The sequence below is a fragment of the Aethalodelphis obliquidens genome, unplaced genomic scaffold (assembly GCF_003676395.1).
Source record: "Aethalodelphis obliquidens isolate GAN/ISIS:26980383/991018 unplaced genomic scaffold, ASM367639v1 scaffold25, whole genome shotgun sequence".
NCBI lineage: Eukaryota > Metazoa > Chordata > Mammalia > Artiodactyla > Delphinidae > Aethalodelphis > Aethalodelphis obliquidens.
Window position 1 is genome coordinate 169,204 of NW_020837969.1, and position 12,432 is coordinate 181,635.

Consider the following 12,432-nt stretch of genomic DNA (forward strand, 5'->3'; position numbering starts at 1 on the left):
CTAGTGTTATACCTATTATATCCATGTGATCTATTCAACTGAGTGTTAGGTTTCCTGCAGTCAAACATCTGCAAGGATGTGCTGCTATTCCTACAGCTTCTCTCTGAGGAAGATCTAGAGGCCATGAAATAACCCGATTCTAAGGCTGGCTCTTCCTCATTCTTTCATTTATTGAATAAATATTTGAGGGCCCACCCTGTGTCAGGCCATAGCTAGATTTAGGCCAGTAACTTAAAAATGAAAAGACGTTTCTGCTAGGAGATAATGAAAGGTAAGAGAGGAGACGTCCTCTGTTTCAGGAAAGGGTGGAGTAAAAACGGGCGGCTCTTCGGGCTGATTCTGACTCTGATTCCTGATTCAGAGGCCCCGGTGGCCTCGCGTCACGCCCCTCCTTCCTCCTCTGCGCCCTAATTTGGCAGATCACAGGTCCGGTCCTCCAACGAGACTTTCACGCCATTGCTTTCTCCCTAGAATTCCTCTCAGAATCCAGAGGATGAAATTTGCAAGCCGAGCTAGCACATCCAATCTTATCTTTTTTTTTATTACATCTTTATTGGAGTATAATTGCTTTACAACGGTGTGTTAGTTTCTGCTTTATAACAAAGTGAATCAGTTATACATAAACATATGTTCCCATATCTCTCTTGAAAGTACGCAACCCTCCCTTGTGATCTTGGCACTGTCTCTATGTGAGCCATCACACGTATCAGCTGGAAATCTCCTTTCAGTGTGAACGAACAGGCCGTTTTAAATAGTGTATCTTCTGAAATGACTTGCTGAGGCATTTTCGTTCTGGTATTTAGAAAGAAACTCACACCCATGCCTGTGTGCACTGGTCTCTTCCTCCCCAAAGGGAGGTGTTTTCTTCCTTTAGAATCTGAGACTGAGAATCAGAGACTTAAAATCGGCTTTTTCCTCTACTCTTCTTAATTCCTTTTTTATGTCTAGAAAATCAGTATTAAAAAGGAAAAAGAAGGATGCACTTAGACTAGCTTGTCTCGAAGAACAGTGGGCCACATGTGACGTGGTCAGTTTCTGGGCAAAGCATTTCCCATAATCTTTCTTGTGTTTTCGTAACAAGTGAGTTAACCAGATTTTTCCTATCCATCTGTTGTGTGGGAATAAATGCCCACCGTTTGCGCCCATGGTTCAGATTCTCTGGGTTAGGGTTACAGAATATGTAATCATGCCTTTCGTTTTTCAAGGATTTTCACATTATCTCATTTGTTCTGTAACAATTGTGTGAGACAGCGGCAGGGTAGGGCAAATTATATTTATCCATAATACAGCTAATCTATATCGTGTCTGTGTCATAAGGTCAGGATATTATCTAGACAATATCGTATTATTGCCGTCATGATATGGATATCATCATATAGGTAAGGAAAATGAGCTTTACAGATGTTAGGATTTTCCTATAAGATCTATTATTAGTAAAAAGTGGAGCCTGATCTAGAACCCACATTTTTTGAGCACAAATGTGAGCAGAACCTTCGTATCTTTTGATGAAGTAAGTCCCGTGTCCAGGTACACGTGGGACTCTGTGCATGTGTGTATGTGTGAGTACGGGCACACCACACCTGCTGTAGGGGTAGCTGACTAAGACAAAGCCTGTGAACTAGCTTCCAGTTTGCAGTGACCCAAGGAAGCACGGCCCGGGGCAGCGGTCAGTGGTAGCAGCCGACAGGCACGCAGGCAGCTCAGTTCCTTGTTTCGGCAGAAGAAAAGGCCAGGGCTGGTGCTGACTCTGGTAACAGACCAAGACCCTCTGAAAGCGACCCCGGAATGAGCCTGGAGCTTGTTTTCTTCCCATGATGTTACTTGCCCCCTAATCATGCTCTTCTTTCTGAGGTTCTATTCCATCTTCTTCTGGCCCTTCTCACGGGATAACCTCCTTCCAGCCTCCCCAGCTCCTATCCACCAGAACTCCTGGTGCAGGGCCCCGGAGCTAGGGCATCCAGGCTCCCATAGCCTGGGAGACGGGTGAGGTGGGAGCACAACACTGGTTTCAGAAGACCGTGCATCTAGAGTCCCAACCCCTGCCTTGCAACTGAAGAGGAATTAGAATGTAACTGTGAGTTGGACAGTCTGTATTTGAGGCACTGATTCCTTCTCACTTCATTTCTATTTCTTGGAAATAGCCAGAGACAATATGTAGTAGCTGTTTCTTACCATGAGGGCTTGTCCTGGGAAATAATGTTGGCCTGTTATAATAATAATAATTTAACCATTTTTTGGTGCTGAAAAAAGGACATGAATGGTATCCTCCATGTTTTTTGTCTCTCCTTGATTTTAAGTAACTTTTTTTTAAACAGCAAGGGAAGTAATTTTAGGAATAGTTATCCACATTTATCTGATAAATGAAAATCTGTTTGCTAATAGAAAGAATGAATCCAGTTCAGTTTATAGTGGTTTGAAGGTGGTTCCTTGTAACCTGTGTTTCAGTAGTTAATCTATGATGTCTTTACCAAACAGCTATCATAAAGCACAGCTTGCTTTCTAGATCTCGTTGGCCCACAATGTGAGATGGAGGAATAAAAACACCTAAGAAGGCAACACAGAGAACACTTTGCAGAGGTCAATTACACTAGCGTAATCAGCAACGTCATCACACTTCTCATAACAGTAACGTCAGTTTGGGTTTCCCTTCAATAGGGAGGAGGTGGCAGGGGGTTTCCGACGTTGGTCCTCTTCTAGGTGCCTAAGCTGTACTTTAAAAATATTGAGAATGCAAAGGAAGGATCCACCTTTCAAAGGCCAACCCACCTCTTTCAAGATACATATTTATGACTTGGAATACTTTTAACATTTCATCCAACTCTTACCCATCCCCATCCCATTAGGAAGCCATCACTCCTGAGTGGGTAAAGGAAAAGCGTAAGGTTATTAGGGCAATATCAGTAAGACGAGAATCTGTCGGCCATCCAGCTATCTGGAATTGTGCTACATGCGCTACCCTAGTCTCCCAGGGAAGAACTGATTTTTTTTTTTAATTTAACACCTTTTTTGGAGTATAATTGCTTTACAGTGGTGTGTTAGCTTCTGCTGTATAACCAAGTGAATCAGCTATGCGTATACATATATCCCCATATCTCCTCCCTCTTGCGTCTCCCTCCCACCCTCCCTATCCCACCCCTCTAGGTGGTCACAGAGCACCGAGCTGATCTCCCTGTGCTATGCGGCTGCTTCCCACTAACTATCTATTTTACGTTTGGTAGTGTATATATGTCCATGCCACTCTCTCACTTTGTCCCAGCTAACCCTTCCCCCTCCCCATATCCTCAAGTCCATTCTCTATGGGAAGAACTGATTTTTAATCAAAGCTATATTAAGAAAACACTTTTCTCAAATAGTTTTTCTATGAGCGATCTGATGGCTTGATGGTTGGCTGTAACTCATGCTCTAAGGTAAGGTGTTACCCTGAGTGTGAACAGGAGATGAGTCCTAGGCCCGCCCTCATGGACAGGCCACAGCATGACACGGAGGACCGGGTGGCTGTCACCTCGCTCTGACACTGACTTACCCTGAGCTTTCGACCAAAGACATTGACTTTGCCTTGGGCTTGCTCTTTTCGGAATCTCCATTCCACCAAATTCTGACCGTTTTCACCAGGAAGAGTCATGTTTCTTTTGGCAACTGTTGGGTTAGCTGTGCCGGCCAGAACGTGTGGCTCAGTCTGGTAGTGCGAATCCAGGCCACTGGCGTACAGGATTCGAAGGGAGCCGTCGTAACCAACCTGGTAGCTGTTTCTTAACTGATCTAGAAAACAAGCAGCAGAAAACACGAACTGTAGGTGTGCATTAAACACCAGATCGCTTGCGGGGTTAGAAGTGACATGAATTTCTAAAACATTGACTACACTCCATTTATAAGGGAATGAAAAGTACTTAATGATATCCTTTTAGAAAATAACAAAACAACTTCGATTTCTGGCATCTCATGCTGTAACAGATTTGGCTGAATGTTAAAGGCAAACTTTAGGGAATTTAAAGTCCTTCTCTACTTTATTTGCCTGATGAAATAAATGAAGGTTCGACCTCCAGTAAATGTTTTGCAAAGAACCAAGTATGTGTTCTTTTCAGAGGCTGGTGTGTCTCCTCCAAGGGTTTAGAAGACATCTTCCCAACAGTCATCCCTATATCTTTTGTTAAAGATGTTTTGAAATGATTTAATATCTGTACCTTCTATACCAAAAATATAAGGAGATATTTCCCCCTGAAATTGACTTTAAAAAAGGAAGTCGGGCTTCCCTGGTGGCGCAGTGGTTAAGAATCTGCCTGCTAATGCAGGGGACACGGGTTCGAGCCTTGGTCTGGGAAGATCCCACATGCCACGGAGCAACTAAGCCCGTGCGCCACAACTACTGAGCCTGCGTGCCACAACTAATGAAGCCCGCGTGCCTTGAGCCTGTGCTCCGCAACAAGGGAAGCCATCGCAATGAGAAGCCCGTGCACCGCAACGAAGAGTAGCCCCCGCTCGCCACAACTAGAGAAAGCCCATGCACAGCAACAAAGACCCAATGCAGCCAAAAACAAATAAATTAAAAAAAAAAAAAAGGAAGTCATATTTTGTACAAAACACCCTCTCATATTGTAGGCTATTGCCTCAAGTTAAAAATTTTGAATAATACAGGACCATTTGGGGAAGCAATGAATTCAAGCAATACTGATTTTAGATGACTGTAGAGATTACCTGACAGAATTGGTAAAAAAAAAAGTCAGAGAAGCTTAACTCAGATTTAGCAATGAGTCTTAGAGCAATGACCTCACAGTTGCAATTGTCATTGTAAACAGGCCTTTTCAAGATTACATCAAAAAGGAATATGGTGGGAGGGTCCATCATGGAGTTATTGGACATATATACCTACAGACTGAATGAAAAAATGGAAAGTTGAGCTATTACACATATGGGTACACAATCCCCAGTGATGGCATGAGACGCGATTCAAATGCTGCATCGTGCACGGATTCGGAAAGCTCGGCCTGCTGGCCTTCCATGGCAGTGATGATGATGCCAAAGGGCCTTTAGATGCAAGTGAAAAGCGGGAATTAACGTGTTTTATTAAATGGGAAAGAAAAAAACCGTCATTTCTAGGTTAACAGATTGTTTTAGATATTATGTGATTTTATATACGTATATATCACTAAATAAACACTACACGTAGACATTAGACCATCCCATCGATATCTCTAGGGGTTTATATTTCCACCTTCTCTTTCCTGGTTCATCTTATAAAATGCGGGTTGCCACTTTCTACCCGGTGCCAGTGGTATTTTATTTTATTTTATTTTATTTATTTTTTTATTTTTTAAAGAGTTTTTTTTTTTGGTGTGGACTATTTTTAAAGTCTTTATTGAACTTGTTACAATATTGCTTCTGTTTTATGTTTTGGTTTTTTGGCTCCAAGGCATGTGGGATCTTAGCTCCCCGACCAGGGATCGAACCCGCACCCCCTACATTGGAAGGTGAAGTCTTAACCACTGGACCGCCAGGGAAGCCCCACCAGTAGTATTTTAAACTGGGCCATTGAAAGCTCTGCTTTCGTGCTTACCTTGAACCACAGTGTAGAATGAGTCGATGGAGGACAGGTTTGAAGTGATGCTGACACCTTCTTCTCGGCTGGATGACTCAAGGTCCACTGTGATAGCCTTGTCCATGTCTCCATGGAGGTTTGTGACCACTCCGGTTGGAAACGTCACATTTGTCAGACGACCTTCACTGTCATAGCTGAATAAAAGAGGCATGAACTCGGCATTAAATAGGAAACTGCAAGTTCTTCTTACTCATGAGAGAGTCTGCAGCAACAGTAGCTGCACACATTTGGAAGAATATTTGTCTTTGTGCATGAGCTGTGCAGTGAGGACTTCAAACATGCTTTGAAGTGATCGGAAGCCTGTTGAACACAGAGAAGCCTCACCTGCGAGGGCAAGAGTAAACAGAGCAGCTCCCCTCCCCAGCACGTTATTCTCTCAAGTGTGACCACATTCCTCCTGCACATCTAATTTGCTGTTTCAAAGGGAACATGTTTGCTGATATTAAATTTCTTAGTATTCCTCCATATTTTCTATAAAGTAGATTTAATTCACTGTTATATCCTTTTTGAAAGTTTTACTAACTTATGCCCTCTATGGCAGTGCAATATGGAAAAATATATATATAATTTTGTAAAGCAGTATATGTACATGCATGTAAGTATTTGCATATGTAAAGATATTCCTTTGGTATCCTGAGACATCTTCAACAAATTAATATAATAAGGCCTTTTCTAAAGACTTTATTTCTCAGTGATTGACCTACTTTATAATGGTAAATTGGGACTTAATGTTGGCGGGGTGGAGATAATCTATCTTGTCTATACTCATGTTGTAGGAGTGGGTGATATCTTGAATGATGATTTATCATGTTTACTGAAATGAGATGTAATATTTCCTGACATTTAATGACTATTTGCTTTTTTATGATATCCTCACTTTTTTTTTTAGCATATAAATATAAGAGGCACCTATAATTTAAGTGTTAGGATATATTTAAAAAGCTATTATTATCATAAATATGCATTACAGATACTACATTTTACTAAAAAATTGATTTTGGGGGTGACTTTTCTATTGGTGGCAGCACCAGAGAAAATTTCAAAAATGACAAGGTGGTTTGAAGAAAGGGAAAAAAATGTAAATTCTGGATGAAAAATCAGGGACTTCCTTGGGACAAAAAATATACTTAAGATTGGATTTCATATTAATACTAAGGCTGCTTCATCAATAAAAGGTCTAAGTGAAATGGAGACCTGAGCCATACCCTACTTAAAATAAGCCCAGATGCAGAACTAGGAGAGAAAGAGTCTTATTAGCGAAAGACAGAAGCTACCAGAGGAGGAAAAACAGTGAAGAGGATCCTAATAATGGGTGTAAACGTGGGGCAACAAGGGAATAAGGGGTAGAAAAAAGGACTTAAATGATACTTTGGAATAGAAGGAGAGAGGGCTTCTAGATTGTAAAAATTAGCTTTGAAAAATGTGGTTATAGGAATTAGGAGCAGACTCTAGAAGGCCAATGTCATGGCGGAGCTAGGAAGGCAGAAGGGAGGAAGGAGACGGATGTCTGTTCAGGGCCCGTTACTTCAGTTGGGACAGCATCACTCAGATCGTGGGCTTGCCTGACTTGATCTGACAACTCGCCCTGCTGCTTCGCCAGCGGCAGAAACGGGCACTCAGGAGAAAGAGGCGGGCGACGGATGGAGAAAGAGAGAGAGAGAGAGGGAGGGATAGAGAGAGAGAGAGAGAGAGAGAAAATGCGCCGTTGAGTGTAATCATTGTTTGGACCCATAAAAGGCAGAGCTGAAGTGAAAGAGCAGACTCCCTTCCCTCTCCAGCAACCCAAATGCCCCCAGCAGATTAAGGCATCAGTGAAAGAAACCAAAACTGCTTTTTTGAAGAAATTATTACTCTTGAAACAAACAAGCATAGGTTTATTTATGCAGCAAAGCAGAGTTACAGAATTACTGACCAAACCAGCTTAAAGTGCAATCTTAACCTGGACATAATTCTTGCAGCGCGTTACATTTCTCATAGGATACGATGAAAAATAAGCTATTGTGTTTTAAAGAAACGAACACCCTAAGATAAGTAAGTACTAGGGATGTAATGTACAACGTGATAAATAGAATTAACACTGCTGTCAGTTATATATAAAAGTTGTAAAGAGAGAAAAATCCCAAGAGTTCTCATCACAAGCAAAAAATGTGTATTTTCTCGTTCTTTAATGTTGTATCTATAGGAGATGATGGACGTTCACTAAACTTATTGTGATAATCCTTTCGTGATGTATGGAAGTCCCATCACTATGCTGTACACCTTAAACTTACACAGTGCTGTCTGTCCATTATATCTCAATAATACTGGAAGAAAAAAAAAGAAGCTATAGAAAAATTGAAAAAATAAACTAACATCCTTTGGAATGCTCCTACGTAAAAGGCAGTTCAGTGCTGCACTATGCCCCCACCCCCTTCCCATTTTACAGGTGGAAAAACGAAAATATGATGTGGTCAGGTGACTTGGTCTGGCTCTCTTTGCATCTCACGATGGGGCCATAACTGGAACTTTCATGCACTGGACCCAGGTCCCTTAGCCCTTCTGCAAATCACAGGGCTTGACTTGAAGTGGAGAACGGTAGCTTTATACAGGTGATGCCACCTGCCAGCACTCTGCTGATTCATTCTTGCTGCTGTCACTCACCGGCCCTTTATCGACCCCTTTGCTGGTTTATGTTTTCTAGCTCCGTCCAATCTAAAGCAGGTCTGTCACCTTTCTCCTGCAGAAAGCACTTCTCCAACCTTTGCCTCTGCTCTTTCATTGGCCTACCCCACGTTCCCTGTCCTGCTGGGCAGGCATTTCCTATCACAGGATGCTGAGCGCATGGCCATAGAGCATCGGATGCTGCACATTCAGACGCTAACCTATTAGCCTTTGGTTCTTTGGAAAATAAAAGTACGAGCAGCCTTTGTAGGCAGTGCAGTTAGAATGACAGAGGGTTAAGCGGGCATCTTAGTGGCCCAGTTTCACAGTTTAGCCCTGGAAGTCCTCAATTTGTGCCTTCAGACGAGTGGCTGCATCTACGTTAAGGCACTAAAAGGGCTGAAGGGCTCGCACAGGGCCGGCCAGGAAAGCTGCTATTTCGGAAGGGCCCTCAGAGCGTCTACCCCGCCAGTCACCTACCAGTTTCTGAATGAGCTTTGTGGGCTAGTCACGGTGCGAGGGGATCGTGGGTACACAGAGCATCAGAAGTCTGGTGGTCCAGAGTCCCCCACCCTCTGAGGGCAGGTGATGGAGCGATCGTCCTGGAGCAGAGCAGGGAAGGGCCACGTCAAGGTGGGGACCTAAGCTGGGCCTTGAAATCGATGCGGATTTATACAGGTGAGTAAGGAAGGCACAGGACACATTCCAGCCAGGAAGACAGCCAGGGAGAGGGTGCAGAGGACTGAGGACGGACGGGCTGTGAGGTCAGGGAGCAGAAGAGCCCACTGAAGCGGAGGGCCCGCGTAGGGTCCCTGATATGGTAGAGGGAGGCTCATCACTGGGGACTGTGACGAAGGTTTTAAAGGAAAGCAAGGAGCCCAGGGGCGGGGCGACACGGCAAGCAGGGACTCCTTCCCAGACTTGCCGATTTCACAAACCAGCACAAAAAATAAAGTTGGGGCCCAACAGAGAGTTTTTAAATAAAAACTCCTCACCTCTAACTAGCATCATTTCATAAAGAAAGGCCATTACTCATGCCACAGATAGAAAGGACCTAACTTCAGGGTGAAGGTTCTTGACAAGGACCAGTAAAGCTTTATGAAAACGTTCTCCCCATCATTATTTATTTTTTCCATTTCACTGTGGATCTGTGGAAACTTCTGCACAGATTCGCATCTATGACAACAGAAATGCAACAAGATGGATGGCAGCCATTAGAATTGCCAGGGGATGCCGGATAAGGGAGGGAGAGAGAACAAGGGGCCAAGATGCCTTTCAGACGTGGCAGGCGATCCCTTCTCTGGCAAAAGCAGAAAAACAACGCAGCAGCCGATGTTCGCCTGTCCTCTGAAAAGCTTTGATCCCGGGTGCTAACAGGGGCCTTCCCATCAAACACACGCCTCTGGACATACTCTCTGCTTCCGCACAGCTTCGCGGCTCTACGGAATGCTGCTTGGCCTCGCTGGTGAACCAGGCCTGCCCAGCTTGTAGATCTGAGACATGGTTTTCTTTTATGAGCTTCTTGAATTTACAGTGCGACAGGCTCCAGGGAATCTGACTAGAACATCAACTTGATGCCCCCCTTTCCACTCATCCGGTCGCAGCCGCACGGCTTCAAGTTCATCGCACAGCACATTCTTCTTTACTCCCGGTTGACCCCTCTTGACAAAGGCCCCTTTTGCTGGAAAAGGCAAATCCCTCAGGCTCCCCACGACCTTTGTGATGCTCTTCACTGATGTTTCTCTGTTTGTTCGTCTTTAATTTTGATTTTGCGTTTTTTTGCCTATACTTGCTGTTTTAGCCTTTGTGGTATATTTTTAAATCTCTTTTTACGTTTCCTAAACAGCGGGATTATCGACAAATGCCCCGGAAAGCCAGAGCCTCAGACCTTCTCAGTTGAAGACGCTGATTCCGTTCTGACGTGAAATTTTCTCTCTCGCTTCCCTTTACAGGAGAAGTTCCCAACTCTTTACTTTTCCTTCACAATGTCTCTCACATATCTTCCCACTCCCACAGCCACCCTAGATTTCAAAAGCTGGTCTTGTCGCCTCTCCCCATACTCACGGCTACCAAATCCATCTTCCGAAACCCACCCCGAGTACCACGCTTCTCTGCTTAAACATCTTCTAGTGGTTCCTCAATGGAGAGAAACACTGACTGAGACTGTCACCAACCAAGGTCAATAGACTATTGATACCGCAAATGTATTCAGGTAGAAACAAAGTTCTTGGAAACTTTTTTTTTTGCAAGTGGTCTAAAACATCAGAACAAAACTAATTTATTATAGTTCTGTCTTCATTATACACCACGTGTTGGTGAGTTAGACACTTTTAAAAGTGTCTACTAAAGGTAAAAAGAATAAGGTAACAATTAACATGTAGTTTGTTGCATTAAAAAATCTGATATACTTATTTCTGTTGTCTGTTAGCTTGTTCTAAGCCTTTTAACTCTTACCCAGAAAAAGTCTTGTTCAAAAGCAAACATTCAATTCAGTTGATACATTACAGTAGAGTCAACTAACATCATTCAACAAAGGTAACAAGTTTTCTTTAAAACTCAACAGGATTATCTGTTGTCTTCAGTGCTTCCCCATAACATGGCTTCTTCTTTTTTTTTTTTGGCCTCCCCGCGCGCCATGCGGGATCTTAGTTCCCCGACCAGGGATCGAACCCGAGCCCCCTGCGGTGGAAGCGCTGAGTCTTAACCACTGGACTGCCAGGGAAGTCCCATGTCTTCTTTAATCAAATGTTTCATTTCTAAAATTACCTTCTGTTTTTGAGAAAAATCTGCGTCCATGAGAGCAGGGCTTTAGAGAAGAAAGCAAACCAGCGAAGAGAGGCAGCCGTCGCCCTGAGAGGGGCGGCTCTTTTGAGTGGGCTGCCCTGTCCCCCTTGCCTTGCGATTCAGCCCCACGCTGAACTGGTCTCAAAGGTGAGACAAATGTATGTATTTACTCCTAAAACGTTGGCGATGCTCCTCTCCCAGACCTTTATTCTCCTCACCTGTAGAGGAATGGACACCAGCCAGCTAAACGCATGTGTCACCTCTGACTGGTTTCTCTAGTCCAGATCAGCCTGTCTTGAGAAGCTGAGACACCAGGAGGTGTTGGTCTGGATGGGAGCCAGTCATGGCTGGCTCTTCCGCGTCTTCCCCAGGGCCACCCGGAATAAGCTGCTGAGTGGGGCTGCATCCGTGTGCTTTTAGACTTGAGTCCCAGTAAGCATTCCCAGGAAAGACGTAATCAACCTGTCTTTCCCCCACTGTCCCCCCGACACAGAGGGAGAATCTTTTCTCCCATCTATCAGAGTTCCTTTAATCCAATGTCCTTTCACTGTTTAACAGCCTGCAAAACCAAAAAAAAAAAAACCCCAAACAAAACCCCCCCCCAACCTTGCCATCTGTATGGCAATACTTTTTTCACAGTGCTAACCCGTAATAGCTTCTTATCTGTCATTGTGGTAAAGCAGAACAAAATTACCAACCTCATCATAACACAAACATACGCACAAAGCGCTCCTGGGTCTGCAGGCCTGGTGAAGGACGTGCGCAAACGGCAAAACCAGAACAGAACCCGACTTAAGCTTCTCGTGGTGGACTGTCTGGAACCCTAATAGCAACAATGCGATTTGTAACACTCTTATCAAAAGAATTTATGTGTAAGCATTCTGGGAACGAAACTGAGGTTTGTATATTTTAACAGCGATCTCACAGGCAAATCATAATTTCTTTGAATTCAGGAGCAATGTTGTCAGTTAGAAATCCTCAAAAAATCAGGTTCTGAAGAGAAAATGCAAAATGCTTCCATCATCAAGGGAAGTAGAGCAATCAACCGACTCTTAAATCATTGGTTCATCTGGTCCTTAGCTGTCTGCTGCCTACACATCACCAGAACTAACGGGGAAGATGCAAAATAAGAAAGACAAAAGAAGGTATTGTTTTACATGATGTTTGTGTCCAGGGCTAAGAGGATCCTGATGAGAACGGGTGGAACTGCAAGGGTGGGAGCGGAAAGAGGGGTTAACACACACATTTCTCTGCTGCTGTTGCATTTTATTCAGAGGTCTTGCGATGGGGCAAAATTCTGGCCATTGCTTTGCTTCATAAACCCGGAAAGGGCAGCGGCCTACAGTCAAGCCACTATCCTGTTTGGCAACACCCAGATAACATGAGTTCAGAAGACCACAGACACCCAGACAACA

The 12,432-nt window shown here is 43.8% G+C and overlaps 1 protein-coding gene across 1 annotated transcript in view; it reads right to left on the reverse strand.

Annotated features, from left to right (window-relative positions):
* The window catches only part of TENM3 (teneurin transmembrane protein 3), a 434,963-nt gene that overhangs the window by 20,019 nt on the left and 402,512 nt on the right, over nt 1–12,432 (reverse strand). The window contains exons 22-23 of the mRNA XM_027122504.1: nt 5,552–5,727; nt 3,524–3,759 (exon numbers count right to left, since the gene is read on the reverse strand). Of these exons, the coding sequence (XP_026978305.1) occupies nt 3,524–3,759; nt 5,552–5,727 (412 nt within the window). The remainder of the gene's footprint in view (nt 1–3,523; nt 3,760–5,551; nt 5,728–12,432) is intronic.